This window comes from Hippichthys cyanospilos, chromosome 20, assembly GCF_059441005.1.
Source record: "Hippichthys cyanospilos isolate Australia breed blue-spotted pipefish chromosome 20, RoL_Hcya_1.0, whole genome shotgun sequence".
Taxonomy (NCBI): Eukaryota; Metazoa; Chordata; class Actinopteri; order Syngnathiformes; family Syngnathidae; genus Hippichthys; species Hippichthys cyanospilos.
In genome coordinates, this window is record NC_142388.1 from 2,259,129 (window position 1) to 2,280,124 (window position 20,996).

At 41.5% G+C, this 20,996-nt stretch overlaps 1 protein-coding gene across 1 annotated transcript; it reads right to left on the reverse strand.

Moving 5' to 3' along the window:
• Positions 1–1,285: 1,285 nt before the first annotated feature.
• Positions 1,286–11,956, reverse strand: tmem63a (transmembrane protein 63A). Its single transcript, XM_088403876.1, has 23 exons — positions 11,762–11,956; positions 10,323–10,520; positions 10,106–10,185; positions 9,950–10,028; positions 9,826–9,863; positions 9,299–9,441; positions 9,023–9,074; positions 8,737–8,845; positions 8,585–8,655; positions 8,430–8,510; positions 8,146–8,263; positions 7,710–7,843; positions 7,392–7,535; positions 6,592–6,745; positions 6,426–6,532; positions 6,262–6,348; positions 5,115–5,180; positions 4,850–5,012; positions 3,953–4,058; positions 3,126–3,293; positions 2,929–3,044; positions 2,803–2,853; positions 1,286–2,026 (listed from the first exon to the last, which is right to left on the reverse strand). Exons 2-23 carry the CDS (start codon positions 10,491–10,493, stop codon positions 1,883–1,885), a joined length of 2,382 nt encoding a protein of 793 aa, XP_088260002.1. The 5' UTR covers positions 10,494–10,520; positions 11,762–11,956; the 3' UTR covers positions 1,286–1,882.
• Between the last annotated feature and the right edge of the window lie 9,040 nt (positions 11,957–20,996).

Here is a 20,996-nt window from a genome sequence, read left to right on the forward strand (position 1 = left end):
TCAATATATACTAAAGCCCCTATTTTGCAGTGGTACTTTTGTTACCCAATGCTTGCAAGTCAAAGCATAAAAAAGAAAAACTCTGAATGTTGGCTACTTATTTCAAACCTGTTGTCGTGATGTATAAACACGTAAAAAAAACAAATACTTGTAAACCTATACGTGATTCATGTTTACATCTGTCAGCGTTGTAAGCTAGCACACAGATCATTGCCAAGTAGCCTTGAAGGAATTATTTAAAAAAAAAAATAAAAAAAGGATTTTCAAGTCACCTACTAACCTACATATGTACATTGTTGGGGCAGCACTCCAGCGCCCAAGCATAACAAACGGGCTAATCAAGCGCAGCCGAAAGTCTTTACATGACAACAGCCGAGCGAGACGAGCGGAGGCCTCAGTCAGGCCGGCTGGGAAGCGTGTGATGAGAAAGAGAGGCTGAAAGGGGGGCAAAAAATGGCAGCAGCGCAAGAGGGGCCGACAGTGGTGAGAGATCAGGTGAGGGGGCGGAGCTACAGCCACTATTGTCCGGTAATGGGTTCAACCCCGTCCAGTCAAATCTGCGAGTAGGAAAATGAATAGTGGCGCAACAGCGCCCCCCTAAGACTTACCGCGGTCATTACTTCAAATGTCGGTTTTGCGAATGGCTTTTGCGCAAGCGTGCCTTTGCTTTCAACTTCAAAAAAATTTTTGCTTCGAGAGGGGGGAAAAAAATCATAAAAGGGATGACAACTCTTCTTTACCATATGTTCTTTGAAGCTCCATTAGTCGAAACACGGCATTCAAACGAATGTTTTCGGTTTAGAATATGAAGGAAGCATTAGAATCAAACTGTTTTTATCCATCTCCGTTTTGCCACTTGGATTCTGAAAAATGACATCACAGTTGCTCACCTGACATTTGCTTGCTAAGCTGTGATTGGTCATTACCTGAGCAACGTTGACGTCATTTTCAGCGCACAGCAAATGACAAAATGGCCGCCTCCTGAGCTGATTAAAGGCAGGTCGAGTTTTCTGCTTTATTAATTAACAAAAACATTATTATATTACATTAATACACAATAGTAAGTGGAATACGGTTTAGACTAGTGAAGCTAACTTAAAAAAATAGGGTTTAAAAAAAAATCTTGGTTTACTTACCCCTTAATTCAAGGAATTAGAGCAAATGTTTGTTGAATAAAAAAAAGTTTGTTTAAAAAAATGCATAAAGACTTGTGAATTTTGGGGTGAAAACTAGCACAAAAAATTACAAAGCTTTTGACCTCTTCGCAACGAATAAAAACACAAAATTGGAAAACATACATTTTATTTTTATTGACTTGCAAAAAAGTTAGAAAATGTTTTAGATTGAAGAAAAACCAACAAAATTGTTTTTGTCAGTTTGGATATTTGTTCGTTTGAATACTAATGTTACAACTAATTTAATGTAAGAAAGGATGTTTTAGTTTTTGTAAACAAATGATTTGGCAAATGAATTTGTAAAAAAAAATAAAAAATCGACCAATACCTCAATTCAATGCATGTACGTTCTGTAAATAAACATTGGGTGTGATATAGAAAGTGCATTAACATTGCAAAACTTGAAGTGCTCCTCATATCAGAGCTCCTCTTGAATCATTAACTACCCAATTTACATCTTTGGTATCAATAATGCTTATGTTGTTCTCCTGCAACATTTTTTTTTCATTAGTTCATCATGACATTCATTTCACTGTGCTTTTTCTTTTCTCTCAACCAAAGTTGTGCAGAATATTTTTTTGGGCGACCTTGTAAACATGTCCAACATGTGACATTTTTTTTTCCCCTGCGTACATTTTTGACAGTATTGCCACACTTTTGTGTCCTTTGGCTAAATTCATTCCCAGGGGAATGGCAAAAATGTTCAATTAAGTGTCTGTACTTTCCACGCTGCTCTCTACAGGACTGGGGCTGCATTCCAGGCTGCCCTCTGTGGAACCGTACGACTTCTGGGCCTGTGCCGACTTCGGGCCTGCCGACGATTTGGGATTCAGAACTCTGGGTAGGTAAACCTGTTAAAAAAATAAAATAAATAAAACACACGTACGCCAATGTGTTACTTTATTGACAGTGATCCCTCGCTACTTCGCACCTCCCCTATGGCACCCTCAGTGCATCACCGATTTTTTTTTTTTTTTTCTCATTAAAGCTATATTCCGTAGAGACACACTGTGAAGGTTCCCTGCATGCCAGACAGATGATACCAATAAGTGCACTCAAACTACTGCAGTACACACATTTTCTAAATCTTAAATTATTAAACCTTATACAGTACAGTAACTGTACTGTTGTCCCTTCCATTTCCCATCCCTTTGGCTGTAGTCTCACAGAGAGCCGGTTATGTTAGCGACACCCAGAAGTCTAATTAGAGTGAAGCCTGTAGCTAACCAAACATGATAAAAATCTGAATTTATACTTGAAATTCCGATTTATTACAAAAGAAATCTAGGTAAGAGATTTACAACACTCCGGTGCGGCCCAGCTCTTTCCTGATCTTCCTTCGTGTCCAACAGCACATGTGAGTTTCATGAGGGAGATGGGCACTCCTACAAGAGCGGGACTTGTAATCTACTCCTGCTTTCATTGGTCTATGATCGCACCGGGAGCCAATCACGTGTTTTGTAGGCGTGCTCGTCTCCTTAATGAAACTCACACATGCGTGTTAGGTTGACGCCACGGAAGAGCAAGACCATACACACCTTTTACATCTAAAAAATATAGGTACCCACATACACACAGTTAAAAACAAAGAAAAACAAAAAAATCTTATTATTTATGGCATTTTTACCATGGTATTTTCTTCCACTCCCTCAGGCGTGTCCTCGTCTTCCTCCCTCACCTGTCATAGGACAAAATCGATGTCAGCAGATGAAAATGAAACGTGTAAGTTCCCTAACCCAACTTGTTGGCTTACTGTGTAATTGTGTGGACTGAGGTATCGGAAATGGCCGAAGCAGGTGTAGCTGAGGCAGATGAAGATTGTGATGACGAGTACCACCAAAGTAAACAAGGAAGTGGATGCCCAGAAACCTGAAATTTCACAGAGGTTCCAAATATTTTGCCACTAGCTAAAAAAAGGGTCCAGGAAGGTGCCAGCGGTATGTCACTTACCTGTTCTAAGGACAGAAAAGAAATAAAGCCATATTAGGCAGATGATGGGCGCGGCCAGAGCTTGATTGACAGCCTTCAGGTGGACCTGGCGGTCCAGACGTGTTGGCAAGTAGGCGAAGTATAAGTTGTGCTTGTCTACCAGGTGCTTCAGCGTCATGTACAGGAGACCTTGTAGGGGATACACAAGCATTTAGAATATTTTACAGAAGCGGAGTAAATGATATCCAATGTACTCAGGGCTCAGCTTGCGACGTCACGTAACCAAATGGTGAGCCGTGATTAGTTACCTTTTCAGTTCTGACACGATATTCATATTGTAGCCTACAGGTCTGTTCACTAGACAAATAAAATTTGATTGATTGATCAGTATCTGATCGAGACACCCCTAGTTTTTACAGCCTTGACTTCTGTTTTAAAAGATATTCTACAAATATCATCGAGCCCACTTATTTTTAACTCATAACAGCCATTTTCAAACCCTATTACACCATAATGTTTGAATATTAAAAAAAAAATATATATATATATAAGTAAGCAAGCGGATGAGAATGGATTTTTGGACTCTGAAAAGATGTAGAAATATGTCCTTAAATGATACCGTTCATATACGTCACAATTATACGCGCCATTCCAGAAAAAAAAAAACTATTGGCGTTCCTCAGGGCTTGCAACTAAGTCCGCAGATTTTTGTGTTTTTCCCTCCGCATATTTACTGTACTTTCAACCTTACTACTGCATTAGTGTAGCTTGATGACAAAAATATGGTTGTAGAAATTGTGGTTAAGAATGCAAATTATTTGTGAGCTGAAGATCCCAAGTATACTCACCAAAAGGCACAATAATGGGACAAATGACACTGTAAGCCATGATGACAGTAAACACGCACAGGATCCAGCCATACATGGCGCCGTATTCAAATTCGTAGGCTTGGTTCTGAAAATAGAAATAAAAGAACGGCATAAAGCAGGGGTCTCAATGTCATTCCAGTTCAGGGGCCTAATTGAGATACATTTTCCTCCAGGAAGGTGAAATCACGCTATGTAACTTAAAAACAATTATATGAAGATTTTTGCTATGCTATGCTACGTTTTCATTTTTTGGGAAAGGCGGAAGCAGTTTGTTGTAGTGCAGAGCGAGGCTGAATGCTATAAAAATGTATTTTATGAAGAAATGGAACATTTTCATTCATTTTATGGAGTTTAACCATTATTGGGCGCAGCGGTCTAAACAGGCAAAACGTCTGAAAGCGTCCGTAACAGCCACCGCTTAAATTCTAACATACCCCTACATTTCTCTAAAACCCTGAAAATTCTTACCCGTTTTAAGACTTAAAAATAGAAAAACGTGTGCCGAATAAAGGCCGTTTGTGCATGTTCCTCGGCCAAAAGGGGCTGCTGTGCCCAGTAAAGGTCATTTTCCATTTCTTCTTCTTCTTAGGATGATTTGAAAAACATCTCGCGGGCCGTATTAAACCTCTTTGTGGGCCAGATTGGGCCCGCGGGCCGTTTGTTTCACGCCGCTGCTACAAAATTGAACGAGCATTCTACACGAGACATTAAAAGTGTGTTAAAAACGAGTCGTTAGAGGAGCAATTATTGACACAACCCCCCCAAAAAATGAATGAATTCGCTTCTGGTAAACATGAGTCAGTAAATGATGGAAAAAGCGAGGTCATTCCAGTAAGTAGCCCGAGCCGTCGATGTTGTTTTTGGCCTGACTCAAACCTGTTTGACGTATCGCCTTTCAGCGGCCGAACGCGCAAACGCCAGGCGGATGGTGTAAAGGAGCAGACCGGGCAGCCGCATCAGATCCATGGCCGAGCCCACCAGGGCCGCCGCGATCACGTAGTTGACGAAAAAGGCCCCTTGGTCCGGTAAGAACACGCATCTGGAATCGAGAAAAAAAAAACCCGTCATGGCTCTTCGTATAGCGGGATCATGTGGAAGTGTGAATAAGGATGACATTTATGCAAGAGTGAGAGGAACTTACTCAAACCGCAGCTTCCCATCCGTTAGAAATTCTTTGTCAAAAAGCCAGCGGAAAAACAAAGCCAGACTGCGAGGAGGGAAACACAACCACTTGTTCACTTTTTACTTCACTTTTAAAGAAATAACATCAGAAAGATTTGCGCACATGAAACGAAAAAATCCTCTCGTGGTCAAAGTAAAAGATTCGAGTAAAAAACGAATCATTAACTACAGTTAATACTAAGTTTAAAATCTCCCCTATTTAACAGTAAGCCAAAAAGAAGAATTTGCTAAATACTTTTAACTCATTCAAACCCAAGGACGTATTTATACGTCTTTACTGAGTCCAAACATCCAATTCCTGATAATCTTTTACAGTATTCTTTTTTCAAATAGTAATATTGTATAAGGGTCTGGAATGGTCATTCGAATCCAAAGACGTACTTATACGTCATTCCAGAATCTAGACATTCAATCTCAGGTTCCACTAATCAAAATGCCGTGTTTAGCACATTATTGAAAAGAAAACATTAGGGTTGATTTATGTTTTTATATAGACAAAACGGCATATTTACAAACATACTGTGTGTATAAATGTGTGTATATATCTATAAATCCTATTTGGCCCTGGGCTGATCGACCATCGCGGGTTAATAGCTGGACCGTCTGCGGTCCACTTGGTTGGACTGTGGGAGGGTTCCCGCCCAATGGCTTTGCCTGCTGTCAAGTCATCATTGCACAATACAGCACAATATGTTTTCTGTAATCTATATTGTTTACCGATATTTGTCTGTGACGTGTATCTATTTGTCTGTATTTGGTACATGCAGCATCCACTTCAACCCGTGGGCTCCTCCCACCTGTGGTCCCTTCTGAAGGTTTCTGATTTTCCCCAAATTTGGGTTTTTGAGTTTTTCCCTCCCCGTCTGGGAGCTTTGACAGGGGATGCTGTTGTGTACCTTACACCGAAAAGACGTCTCTGTACGACTCCTTTTTTCGATAGAAGTCTCCACATGACATCTTTTCATCCGTGAAGCCCTTTGAGACTTCGGTGATTCGGGGCTATACATATAAAATTTGATTGATAAGTGCAAAATCAGTTTTCTCATCAACTGAACAATAACAGCAATTCATTGACAGCATAAGATGTGGAAGCGCGTGGAAATGACCTGGTGAGGCCTAGCGAGGGTAGGATGAGCACCATGAAGAGCAGGAAGAAGTAAAGCTTGTGCATCATGCTCAGCTGCTCGCTGGACCTGACACAACACAAGGGGCCCATTCAAGCCAAATTGCAATACGGCCTGGCCCGCCGATGGGAACGCGGGGGTCCCACCTGCTCCAGTGGGCCTCCCCCAGCGTCGAGTAGTAGACTATGGTGGGCAGCAGTGCCGAGAAGCACCACAGTAGGAAGGTGGGGAAGAACTGACTGATGATCGGACTCTGCGGGCGGGAGAACGTTTCGGCAACCTGGAGGGACGCGCCGGTCTGATGAAACTTACGTTGAGATAGTAGATGGGCTTAGTGACGTTGAACTTGTCGATGGTGTTGATAATGATGGTGGGCGTTGTGAGGAAGGTCAGCAGGAAGAAGAGCAGGAAGTTGAGCATCATGTAGCGCATGAACCAGGAGAAGCCCTGAACTGACAGATGGTCCCTGGGAAAATAACAAGACACGTTTACATTAGCTACTATCTACTTTGTCGTTTCCCGGTTGGCGTGGAAATAAATGACGCAGTACATACTATTTAGCCATTTTTAGCAGTAGAAAGTCATATTTCATGAAGAATTGAATTTTAGTGGCAGCTATTTGAAAATATTGTGGCGGAAAAATGTATATATTGGACGCTTAAAATACGTGTTTGGTATTGAATGAGTTAATTTGAAAACAATGATTTTTCAGCTACAGGTAATGCTTTTAAAACACATTTCTTTCACTTGCTGTCGACTGTAAATTTGTTGAGGGCTCGGGTCATGACGCGGTTTAGCCGATAGACGTCACATAACCAAAAGGTGAGCCATAAATGGTCGGCACCCAAGCCTTGAACACAGGTGTCATTTTGGCAGAAGGTAGCATTTTTTAAAGGGGTTAATTATCAAATATATAATCAGATTAATTATACACAATATTACCTTTTTGCTAGAAAAATGTCTATCCTTTAAAACTGACGTTAAATCAGTTTATTATTTTTTATAAATACTTTCCCATTTTTCTTTGACGGCTAACCCTAACCCATTAAAATGTTGATCGTTCATTTTTTCATCCATATCTGATTTCTCATGTCAAATGAGAGCACGCTTACCAATACAGATTTTTGGGATGGGGTGCGAAGCTGACCCTCCACTTTCGGACTTTGATACCGGCACTCCTGGTGGAAGGCTGAGGCTGTCGGCCGCAGCAGCTTCTGGCGCCGCCGCATTCCAGCGCGTTGAAGTCTTTCAGGATGCTAACGAGCGCGCGGGACAGACATGATGAACTTTCGAGTCGAGTGAATTTTGGCCCCGGGCCTGAACGCATCACACTGGGTCTGTGACAGCTAACGCCGCTTAGCGGTGTTGAGCGTGTTGGAATGGGTCCTAATATGGATTCCCAGTTGGCATGAAAATAAAAGACGACTCACTACTTGGCCATGGCCTCCGTCTGAAGGGTGACAAAGGCGAGCCCCAGGGGGCGCTGTGGCACCATTTCCACCTGCTGCCTGACCTCCTCCAGCAGGTCCTTTTCTTTGGTGCTGTAGTACTCTATTGCGTCCACCTGGGGGCAGATGCAAGCATGTGCATGCAAGTGGGCTCCTCTTGGCTTTTGCCGTATTTGAGCTCTATCAAAGGATGGTTAAAAAAAAAAGGCTGGTACAAAATGAATCCAGTAGTACTTGGTTACTTTAGTACCTAAAATAATGCAGGACTTTATTACTTAATCATATATAATTACTGCTTAAACTTTGTGCAGTATTTTGATCATTTTCGGGGGCTTTCGAGGGCTATAAGGTTTTAGGTGCGCCTTATAGTGCGGAAAATCCAGTACTGATTTTAAAACAAGCCCATTTGTGTGATTACCTTGTCACAGTTGGCGCAGCAACAAAGATAACCGCACAGTCTGGGATAAATGGTCTCCCGCTTGCCAGTCTTCTCAAGCACGCGCTCGTAGTAACGCAGGTTTTTTCCAGCTCGAACTCTAGTGTGAAAAACACCTCGGCATACTTGTCACACCACCCACTGAAGTGTTTTGTTGGTTTTGTTGTTTTTTTTTTTTGTGGGTGTGCTGACACACCCGAAAATGTTTCTCAGGCATGCTAATGCGATGTTGTTGTTTTTAGATATTTGACTGTTTGGATTGTTACCTTTCCTTATCGAGGTGCATGAGCTTGGCCACGTCATAGGCGATGTTGACGGCGCAAACTCGGCAAGAAGGGTACGCCTCGCTGTACGAAAAGCAACACAAGTAACGCTTTTGCTCGGGTGCAACGATCACAAAAAGTCCATTCAGTCCACTTACGTGAAATGCGCCATTACGTCGTCCTCCGTCGTCGTTCTGGGCACAGAGGTCACAAACAAGGTGTTTCTGGCCTAAAAACATGGCAGGTTATGTCTAGGTTTCCCCGGTGTCAAATCGGGTTTTTTGGGGTTTTTTTTTAAGCAGGAACTCACTGTATCTTGACCCATGCCTTTTATTTGGGATGTGTGATGTCGCAGCGAAACGACAGTGAGGCCAAGATAGAGGACGGCAAACACTGTGTGAAGCCATAACCAGTCGTTTCTAGAAAACAAAACAAAAAAAAATATATATATATATATATATATATATATATATATATGGTCAATTTTTTTTAAAAACCTCATTTGGGTTTTTGACTCATGTTTGGTTTATTTTAAGACTGTCCGTACTACAAAGTAGGTCTTATTGCAGTTTTGCTTCCATGTTGCTGTTTTTTACCCATTTTGAAGATTTCCAATGGTCGTCCTTCCAAAACTTTGTGGGTTGTTCCCTGAAAGACATTAAGAATGGAATGCTGTTAAGCTGTTGTAAGGTGCGTTTACATCATAATTCAGTTTTCGCATAGCGGGCAAAAAAGGAGAAGACGCAGTTAAGGGACTTTTTCTTCCACTTTCACGCCGCAGGTGAAATTGTCAATGCCTTGGAGGTTAAGGGAAGTGAAAGTAGTTGAGCTCCAAGTGAAGCCAATTGAGATGAGGTGGCGCCGAAGCTCACCTAGCAGGTCACCCGTCAGGTTGACAGGCAGTATGATGGAGAGGGAAGTGACGGTAATGACCAGCAGCAGGATGACCAGATGGCGCTGGAAGGAAAGGTAGTGAACGGCGTCCCTGCCGCACCTGGCTTGGATTTTTTCGTCACTGAAGGAGAAGAAAAACATTGCAGGAATGTTCTCTCTCTTCACCCCCACTAGCCTAAACGTGACATTTTTGGTTTTGAATTTGGCAGCAAAATCTCAGGGGCGGCCATCTTGTCACTTTCTGTTGGCTGAAAATGACAACGGTTGTTCAGGTAAAAACTAATCTATTCTAAATTTGGTCATGTGACTTTCCCAAACTAAACTGGGATTGGTTACCTGAGGTGTGATGTCACTCAGTCAATGGCCACACCCCTAAAACGGGTGGATTTTACTGCTTAATTTATATTTGACAAACAATATTTATCAGGGCCTTGTTTAGACTAGCAGGCTGAATAGAACATATTTCAAAATATATTTTTTAAATCGGGACTTGAATGACACTCACTCCATTCGGAGAATGAAAGGCAGCCAGGAACAGAACCCCTTAAGAAAAAAAATCAAATAAATGTTGTTCAGATTGTGACAAGTTCATTTGGGTTCTAATCATCAATAATGTTTGTTCAACGAACCAATTCATACTCCAGTTCGTCCCCGTTGGACACACAAGACGACGTTTGTCTGTAAAGATGGCGTCCCGAGCCGGTGACCCTGAAACGTATTTTACGAAATCACTCGCCATTTCTCAGCTTCAAATCAAAAACTTTAAACTTGTGTCTTAACCTAACCTTTCGTTGTCCGCAACCAGCGCCAGACGTCCATAGTCCCAGAACTTCCTTCGTATAATGGAAAACAGGATCAGCAACACCTGTAGGACCAACATACCCCCCAAAATTTAACTCCAAAAGATGTTATAGGATTTTTTATTGTTGTTTTAAAAGCGGAGACATAAAAATACATGTTTGGGATTGAATGGGTTAAATACGGACAAAGGGGAGCTCATACCAAAAAGACACTAAAGTTGAGAAGCAGCACGACGGGCACGCCCCCAAAATGGACCCCGTTCAGGACAGTATTCTGCGTGCTGTTGAAGCAGGTCTTGTCATCGGGTCCGCTAGAACCGACGGTTCCGTTTGGGCCCACTAGGGACCACTGGTCCCACCACCAGGAGGACATCAGTGCAGGGGAACGGGCAGGTTTTGTCTGCAGAGACACAATTCAATTTGTTTACATACAAGGAAAACGATTAGCATTTGTGTTCGTCTTAAAAATGTCCACAGTTCAGTCCACAAGAACTCTACTTAGAATTTGGGAGAACGCATAGTCCGTAATCTCTGCCTGATGAACCTGTTGGAACCGTTTCATGAACGGAAACATTTTTTTTTTCAAGATCACTATTGCCAGACCGATACCAGTACAAGTACTCGATTCTTGAGTAGTCACCAATACCAAATACCTAGACCACGTTACCGTAGTTATATTGTTGAGCAATAGCTGGATTTGAAAATTCATATTTTAGATTTTTATCTTGATGTTCATACATTTGCATTAAAAAAAAAAGGAATTTAGCAGTTGCACAGTACTTGTAGATTTTTGTCAATGATTATTTGGAGAACTACTATTACTCAAGATATTGTAAAGCTGTGGTTTTAAAACTTTGTTTTTCCAATGACATACCCTCTGTGAAGTTTTTTTGTTCAGCCAAATACAGTATTTGGCTGAACATAGCATGTGTAAACATCATAGGATTATTTTCTGGCTCATCTGTCGGAAAAATGCATCACTAATGACAAAATGAAACCTAGGGTATATAATAAAGGCATACAATGTTTTGCGAAAGTCACTAGACCATAACCAAGCAACACTTTGCTTCATGTTCCAATTAATTTGCTCTTAAATCGTACCCCCATTTTAGAACCGCTGTTCTAAAGTAACGGTACTATCTTTGAGTCAAATCTTTGACTAGTCACTTTTGATCTACAAGAAGTACCAGAATTACGATAGTTGCGTTTAGAGTGTGAATACATATGCTAGGTGATGATTGCTGCATTGTGCCGAAGCTTTCCATCTTATTTCTGACCCAGTTCGGTCACGCACGTTGATGAGTTTTGCGCCGCTAAACGCGTGTCGGTCACGTCAAATTTCTCCGCTCCACGCCTCGACTGACCCGCACGCCGTCTGTCACGGGTTCCGCCTTACGCGGCTCGGTCGACATCTGGAGTTCGTCTTTAGCGGACGAGCGAAACTTTGGACTCCAAATGACAGTCGTATCCGTCATTTCGTATGAGTAACTGACTTTTTCCCCCATCTTTTTTTTATTTATTTCGCTCTGATCTTGATGTAGGCTATTAGTTAAAGTTTCGAAACACGCAGTAGTTTTGGACAATGTTACGAAAGCCGATCGAGGCGGAACCGGAGACGGATCGGCCCAGAAATGTTCTTACCTCACTGACAAGTCACCTCCGTCAACATCCGCCATCCACAAACTTGACCAGCTGGTTGGAAAACGAGACTTGGGGCGTGTTTGGTTTGCTTACGTGGCCGAGACAGGCGCAGTACGCTCTGCCTGATGTCTTCTTTTGTCGCAAAGTCAACTTTTCAAGCCGTCAACACTTGAGCAAAGTTGTGAGCGGCGGAGCCGTCCCACTTTAACTCACGCGCATGCGCAGACCGTTGACAGCTGTCAGCGCAGAAATGTACTGTCATGTGACTCCGGGAAGCATAATCGAAACATTAACCCTAATGGTAATAATCACTTGAAGTTCTCTGTGGAAAAAGGGAGGAAGGAAATTTGTTTTTAAAGAAATAGGCTGAGAAAAAAAAAATCTACAAATATACAAATCCATGTTGCTGAACCTGTGGTATGTTGGCGACTAGTTTGAAGTTGTAATATCATCCTTCATCACTAGATGGCAGGCATGTCATTTTTTAGTTTGATTTATTGAACATTTAAACACCGACATCATCAAAATAAGTTACACATTTTCTAGTCAACTGGAAATAAATCGTTTTAGTACCCATTTAAATTAAAAATACAGTGAAAAAAATGACTGCATATAGTATATAAATCAAAGATGGGCAACTGACGGCCCCTAAACATGATAAATGGTAAATCTCCTGTCAAACAGGGTGAGAAGGAAATCCAAGAGGAAAAGTATAAAAATGGAAAAAAATCCATATTGCTGAACCTGGATTATGTCGACTAGTTTTAAATTCTGATGTCATCATCACTAGATGGCAGTTACGCCTTTTTTAAATTGAACATATAAGTACATCAAAATAAACAAAACCAAAAGTAAGGATCAATACAGTTAGATGTTCAAATGAGCCAGAACTGAATTTACTGGTCCTACCCACTTGTTCCCTATTAATAAAAGAAAACAAAACATCTTCTCCACGTATTATCATTGATAGAATTGAAAAATGAATGAATGAAGCATGACGATTTTGTACAATTTATTAGGTTTACAGTTGTTGCTTTTGTAACATTGCATTTTTAACATATTTTTAAATGTAATAAGAGATTCACAGCTTTTTTTTTTTCTTTTGCACTTAAACAGGCTCTTATACTACACCGTACTATACAATAAGTTCGCTTGATTTTTAAATTTTTTTAGTTATATGCAGAACAAATAAAGAAAGCAGGGGCAGAGCGACATGTTGGCCAGGGGTGGCGTGAAGCGCGATGGCGTCTATTTTCAGAACACAATCCATCCCATGTGACCGCTGCCGTTCCGCGACACGGCGGCTTACGCGAAGGCAGCTTCCAGAAGCCAAAAGCAAATGTTGGCGACTTCGCCGTCACTCATTTTGGGAGCAGACGCGGCCAAGATTTGAACAGGGATTTGCGCGGCTTTCGACACGGCGCTCGGAATGCGCTGGGTTGCGCGGGGAAGCCGTTCGGGAGACGCGGAGTGATTTGCGCTGGACCAAGCATCGCTAAGCAATGTCACGGGCGCACATCAGATGGTCAAATTAATCCGACCAAATGCAATTAGTCATTCCATTTACTGTAACATTGTGCAGTGTTTTCCACCCCGTGATGGGATGTTTCTAGGCTTGCGCCCGGACTGTTCATTTGTGCCTGCTGTGTTTGTGTCTTTCCTGTCCCGTGTCAATGTGTGCTCACGTCGATGCTCATGTTGTGGCAATGCGCGCGTGTATGTGTGCATGCCTCACTGTGGGACGCGTTGATTAGCGCACGGCGCGGCTCAGCTCCCAGCTGTCCTCCCGACCGGCCGCTGATTGAAACCAATCAGGCTTGCAATGGCCCCATTGCGGTGACCCCTCACCCCGCCCGCCCCCGGCCTAATCACCCGCTGATTGGACCGCGCCCGGCCCCCCCGACGTCACCCCCCTCCCCTTGGCACGGAAGGTTAATTTGACCGGCGGATGAAGCCTCCAGGAGGGAATAGGAACGTGTGCCGGCTGATATTGCGTGGATATAGCTCTCCTGTCAATCACGGCCACTTAGGGGGGCGGAACAGGCAGGGAAACGCAGAGACAGGAAGGGAGTGACGGCCATACATTCGGCTTTTATTGTCTTAATACGCGGCTTTATTTGGACCCCATAATTATTTATTTTTGGCCGCGGCATTTTGACCATTTGGCTCATTTTCTTCCCCGTCATCTTAGCCGAGGGATGGCACACTCCTGCAAGTGTGAGAAGTGGTCTTGCCATGTTGAAATTTGACGCGCTGTCATTGCCTGGGTGAAATTTCAGCTTCTTAGTGTCTTTTTTTTTTTTTTCCAATACTTTGCCTTTTTTCGTGAAATGCTTTTGGTGTCAATGTCGAATGATTGGACAAAATACCGTACAAGGGTTAAACTCCTTCCATCTGCCCCCAATTTAAAGCATCAAAATGCCTGAAATTAAAAAAGTGAATCTTTATTTAAACTAGAAACTTTTTTTTAACCAATGGAACTATTTGATGCTGAAAAGAAAAATTAAATCAATAAACGTTATACTGATCTTAAACATTGACAACAATATCTTATATATATGCCACATGAATCTGCAGATAGGTGTGTATGAACCATTGGCATGACATTTCATTTTATCGCTACCATTCCTCTAACCACTGCCATTTTGTTTGTTTGTTTTTTAAAAGCTGTGGAACACATTGTACCAATAGACGTGAAAGGGTTAAACATTTTAATGTAAAACATTGTGCAGTTACATATTTATCCCGAGAGAGGCGCTGTTGCATCCAATGTCATTCAAGTCCTTTTCGTTTTTCAGCTGCTTTTTGCTATTTTTATAAAATCAATCTCTATAATTCTTTGTATTTATATAATTTATTAATCCAACAACATTTTAGCCATTTGACATCACAGAGTGATCGAGTTAAAAAAATGTCAGTTTGCTTTTTTTGTCCAAGTTTGCATCAGTACTACATTTCCTTTATCAATATTTTGACAAACCTGACCAACTATATTTTGCCGTATGTGTGTGTGTGTGCGCGCTGTGTGAAGTTCCTCTACCTCCTGGTCCCCGGTGGGCAGAATAACATTGCCAGATTAGCATAGCATTAGCATGTGATTTCCATGTCATTATCCCAGTAGCGCCATCCAGTTGTGTGCGTGCGTGTGCATTCTCTCTGTGAATGTCAGTGAACTTTGCATCAGATCAACTGTTTCACTTCATCTGTAACGCACACGCGCGCGCACTCGCATACACACACACCCGACGCTTCTTCTCTGTCACAAACCCCATCTCTTTATCTTTGTCCTCCACTAATGGAAATACACACTAACTCTCAAGAACATGCCGTTTATAATCTCGTTTGTTTTTATGATAATATCAGTGCCTCGGAAATAATGAGTGATGCTAAACAATAGTACATTTTGAATTGACATTGAACTGGTCATCTGTATTTGGTTGAAAAGAAGAAATATAGTAAAATATGATCAAGCATGTTTTGACAACAATGATTGTGTTATTGTGGCTGCGCTGTTCAATATCTTTGCATCAGAAAACGTTTTCACTTATCGAGTAATCATAGCGCCTTATTTTTATGTTTAATCCTGTGTGCATGGTTTGGCAGTGTCTGTTTATAACTTACCTTTTTTTAAAAAAAAAATTCTTCAGTTGCTATTGCTAGAAAGCAAAGCGTGGAGAGTCTCTGCCACTGAAATTGAAGACAGTTGACAATCCAAAATATGTGCACACAATCCTTTATTTACGCCTATGAATTCTTTGTAGGAACGCACTTCTTTCTTCCTTGTCGATTGTGCCATGTTTTCATGGTTCAATATTGAAATTATGACGCGGGGCAAAAACCGCGGCATAATTGTTCCCTACGGTTACATCGGGCCATGTTTGGAATCAAGTTTAATGCGGGTTTGTTTGTAATAATATTTTTTGATGTCTTGTGTAGCTGTCTAGATTTTGAGGCGTCCCTAATAATTTGGCCAGTGAGTGAAGTCCAAGCATGATCTGGCTAAATTATGGCTGAACTTGCATCGTCCGATCCATTCAGCAAACGTTTTCAGCTATTTTGGCCGCCATCTTTGCTCGTCGACGTCAGCCATTTTGGGGTGGGTCGTGGGGGCCCGCGGCCCATTTACTCCGTTTCGGGTCGGTCGCACCCTCGCTTACAAGAGGGAGCCAGAGCTGATGGTTTTAAAATGGCATCCAGATGGTGACAAAGACTTGATTGCGGCAGGGCTTCAAAGTCCCGCCCACTCCTGCTGTCCACTCACTTTCTGCATGCCTCCATTTGCTCGCTCTCTTCTCGGTAATTCACAACTCAGGTAGATTAGTATATCCAGTCAACATTACTTTATCATAAAGAGAAGTTCCAGACCCAGCTGAAATACATGATGTGAAATACCAACGCTAAACTGATGGAAATTTGCATAAATCTGATGCTAATTAAAAACAGTAAAAAAATACAATAAAAATGAACAGCTACTCTTTAAGTCCTGTGATGCTAAGGAAAAAATCATATAAATGCATTTTTTTTAAATTTAATTAGCCATAATTATCAATTAATTAGCCACAAAAGTATTTGATTTCTTTAGCTACTAAACTACTCAAGTAATTGATAAGAAATTAAATTACTAAAGTGGTGAATTACTTGGTGAAGCACTTAGGTACTAATTAGATTACTTTGTTCATACTGAAGTGATAAATTATAAGCATTCAAGTACTAAAGTAATCAAGTAATTGCTTACTGTCATACTTAGTTACTTAAGTATATAAAGTAATAGATTACTCTGATGTATAAAGAAATTGTTAACTTAATTTAGTTAATTAATTTAGTACTTAATTTAGTGCCAGCCATTCATATAAACTCCTTTTGCCCCCCCCCCCCAAAAAAAAAAAAAAAAAACAAAAGTAAAAAGATCAAAATAAGCACTTGGGATTGAATGTCTGGATACTTTAAAAACTTAAATGTCTTTGGGATTGAATGGGTTAAGGCAGTGCTTCACAAGTATATTTAGCAAAGCCCCTCCTAGGAAATAGAAAACCTCTCACGTCCCCCCCCATGCAAGGAAGGTGTCGAACGGTAGATTCCGTCTGTTTGCTTCTTTTTTGGAAAATAATGCTGGAACAAGCATTATTTTAGCTAGCTCGTCACGTTATGGTCATTATACGAATAAGAATACGGCCAGTATAAAAACGCACATCCGCGAGACGAAACTCGGTTTATGTGGCCCCTAGAATGGTGCAAAAAAAAATAATCTTTAAATTACCATTTATAGGGCACACCCATACTTTTTGCCTTCATTTTTTGCGAAAAAGGTGTCATATTTGGGGAATTACGGTAAACCCCTGCTTCGCTTTAACTGTAAAATCCGATCGGAAAGCCGTTTAGCCCCATCTGCTGGACGTTTGAGGAATACAATGCCAAGCGACGACAGCAAGGAGACTTTGGCAGCATCACATCAAGCTTGTGTGATTGTATCAGAGCAAAATGCGATTACGCTTGGCACCTATTAGGCGAGCCGGCGCTGTGCGAAAGTGGCGCAAAGTGTCCACAAGCGTGTCATAGAACAGCAGAGCGACCTTTTGGGGTGCGTATGTGTGTGTGTGTGTGCGCGTTGCCCGCAGATGTTAATAATGCCCGTGGCGGTGCTGGTGTCTGCCTGGCCGGGCTCCAGCGCACCGGCCAGAGGAGAGAAACAAACATGAGCGAGAGGCAAAGAATGAGTGTGAGGGGCAGTGGCTGTGTAATTAGGAGCAGGTTTTTAGCCCCCCCCCCCCTGCTTCACTTTAATTAAAAGCTGAAAGAGAGACGGTGGAAACAAGAAAAGCAGAGTGAAATAGGGCTATTTATTTATTTATTTTGAGTTAATTCCGGCCTTGCCAAGGGGCAGATGTGCAGTTGGCGCCTTGGAGAGAAGCCTGATGGCTCCGAGCTTTTCCCATTTGGCTTTCGAAAGGAGAAAAAAAAACAAACAAAAAACACCCTCGGTTTATTCGTTTAAAAGTGGAGCCCGAGTGAGTCATCCATCCAAAAGTATTTCGGCACACCTTTTCATTAATTAATCAATGTGGGCTTCTCGCTTTCCATTGATTCGATTTAGATGGCTCTTTCCCTGTTGCTCACTGTAAGTAGAACACAGCAACTGACCACAGAGGAGTACATTATGTCTCCAAACGTGTTTCAGATTCTTTTTGCCTTTTTTGTTTGAATTAAAATGCTCTCTGCATTGTGGAAGTTCATCAATCGGAGGTGGAAGGCAAACAGGTCATGCTAAATGTAGAGCAGGTGTCACCTTTTCTAGTATTTATTTTTTTCATTTTGCTTTGTTTTTAGATCAAGTTTGTTCGTTTAAAAAGTTTCGGAGGGGCCGTGGAAAAAGTTGACATAGTCGGGTCCGTCACCTTTTACTCTTATGTGGTATTTTGTCCAATTCTTTGATCGCTACATCAAAGGCATTACCCATCAAAGATAATGCATTGAAAGAAAAGACACAAGGGAGCTGAAATTTCACCCAGGTGGTGACCACAAATATCAACATGGCACAACCATTCAGGTATCACGCTACCACGAATGTGCCACCCCTTGGCTAAATTATTGCAAGAATGATGTGGAGGAAAAATTGATCAAAAATATTGTCAAAAAGAATTTAAAATTGGTTGACTAAAAATATTCTTCTCGAGTATTTGCAGAGATTGTATTTTCGCCACTGGTTTCTACACCGAGCTTTCTTGCAGACGTACGCAGTGTTGAAATGGAGTCAAGGGGAAAAATAAATATTATTGACTAGTTTGAAATCTTTTCCAATGAAAGAAAGTGACAAAAGAAAGTATTGTTTAAAAATTGCAATGTGGAAAAGGCATACCACCGCATTACTTTGGGGGAAAAAAAAAAAAATTCAAAGACCGTTTTGATGGCCGCATATGCGCATGGAATATCGATTTGCGAAATGTTGCAAAAAATGGAATGCGTTTAAATGGTGGACACAATAGGGCGCCAAACAAGAAAATTGCTGATATTTTTGGTGACAATGCGCCGTCATTGTCTTTCTTTGACCGATGACTCTTCTGTTGTCATAACGATGAGAATGATGAGTTTCCCAGAAGGGTGATGATGAAGAGTGAGACATTTTCATTGTGTGTCGGGGTAGTGATGAGTCAGCGGTATCGGCGGCCGCCTTGCTGATGAAGACATCTTCGTCTTCAATAACCTCCACTTTTAGATCCATATTGCTGAGCAAGCCTCCTTCTCCTCCTCCTCCTCCTCCTCCTCCACAAACTCATTCGGCTTCTCGTCTTGTTGCTCAGCCTTGTTCATTTCTTCCCGCTCTACCATTTTCGGCCACATGATGGCAGCACCAATAGGTGGCACAATTCTCTCCCGTACACAAGCGCCTCTTGCGTGATTGATCCACAAAATAAGGACGAGATGACAGCGAATCATCTCGGACATGATTTAGCTTCGCGTTCCCTGGATGTCATTAGTCTCGATACTTGATGAATGCGACTCGGATAGCGACGCCGTCCCTCGTATCTTTCGTTTTGATCACCCTTCCGTCATGGCGATTGGGTTCGATTTACGATTCGGCGGCCAATCCCGATATTACTTTTGTTTACAGTGTCTGGCTAGCAGCAATGACATAAACAGTGTGACATCATAGCAACATGGCATGCGCATGAGATAGCAATTGATTTAATAGGAAAGACTGAGGACAGTGGTAGAGGACATCCACCAATTTGTGTAAATGTACACCCACCCACCCACATGTTATCTTGTTTGAGGCGGATTCGTACGAAAAATGGTCGGAGGTTGATCACGTGATTGGAAATCAGGCCCGCTCACATCATTTTCAGTTGATTCAATCGTCCGATTGAAATTCCGATTTATTTCGTTGTATTTTTTTCTCATTATTTTGTGCTAGAAATGTACACATTGTCAAAATTAAATATATGTACCATGTGTATAGTACGTGGCAACCTAGCTGGAAGTAAACACAGCTAGTAGGAGAATGTTTAAATATTTTAGACTACTTGCCTTAAAACAGTTAAACTTGCCATATCAAATGTGATGTACATTTTTTAAATATGAATACAAGCAAACAATTCTTTTCTTGAGATACTGCCGACTATCAAACTGGGACTTTTTATCGTCAGATCTTTAATATTAAGTGAATTGAACTCTGGTGCAAAAATATATAAATATATTTATGATTGGGACGTCTCTATAATGGCATTTCAAATACAAATACATTACATAAATACATTACAAATACATTAGTACAAGGAGTCGAGCTACAATTTAGCAATGTTGCTTCATGTTTCAATTCATTTGCTCTTAATTTGAAAAGAAAAATGTACAGTCCTGTTCTTGTCACAGCATTAAAATGGGGGAGGGGCTGCTCTAAAAACCACATCATCCTTCTCACTATGTATGTAATATCAACAGCGGCCAGAGGAGGCGCCAAAAAAAAAACAAAGATCAAGCACAAACGTATGAACTGTTAAACTAAATCATCTCCAAAACATCATTTCGGGTGCAGCCCAGTCCGCGGACCGGTGGTTGGGGACCACTGCATTATACAGTTGGCCCCCAGGTGACGGCGCCCCTGGCTTATGATTTTTTTTCATGTTAGGAAGTGGAATGCTAAGTTTTTTTTCATCCCTTTTTACGGCATTTTTCCCCACTTTATGGCATCAACAACAATGACAAAATTCAATCTTGGCGGTCAGTGTGCGTGCGTATGAATCGCACCACGCTCATACGTCACTAGATGCGTCAGTGCATATGTCACTAAAATGCTGGTCTGCTATTGGTCGGTGTCACTAAGATGACGATCTGCTATTGGTCGGCATCACAGTGTCACAAAGATGCCGATATCAAGAACTATGACGAAGGCATGCATAGTTTTTTTTTTTTTTAATATATTTTATTTATGATGTTTAATTATATGCATATATAATATATATGTGGCACCCACTATCCTATTTTGTTACAATTTTCTAATATGTATATAAAATGTTGATGTTTTTATCTGAGGTTTATACGCATTAGCTAGTTAGCATAGGTTTCTATTGTCCGCCATACGACGATTTTGCCTTACGATCCCAACTCCAGAATGGATTAATTTCGTATGGCGGGGGGTCCACTGTATGAGGTAGGATATTTGCAGAAACCTTGTCAAAATCTCACACACCCCCTGAAGTGCCTTCACATATGAGAAGCGCTGTATTAGTATGCTGAGTGGGGA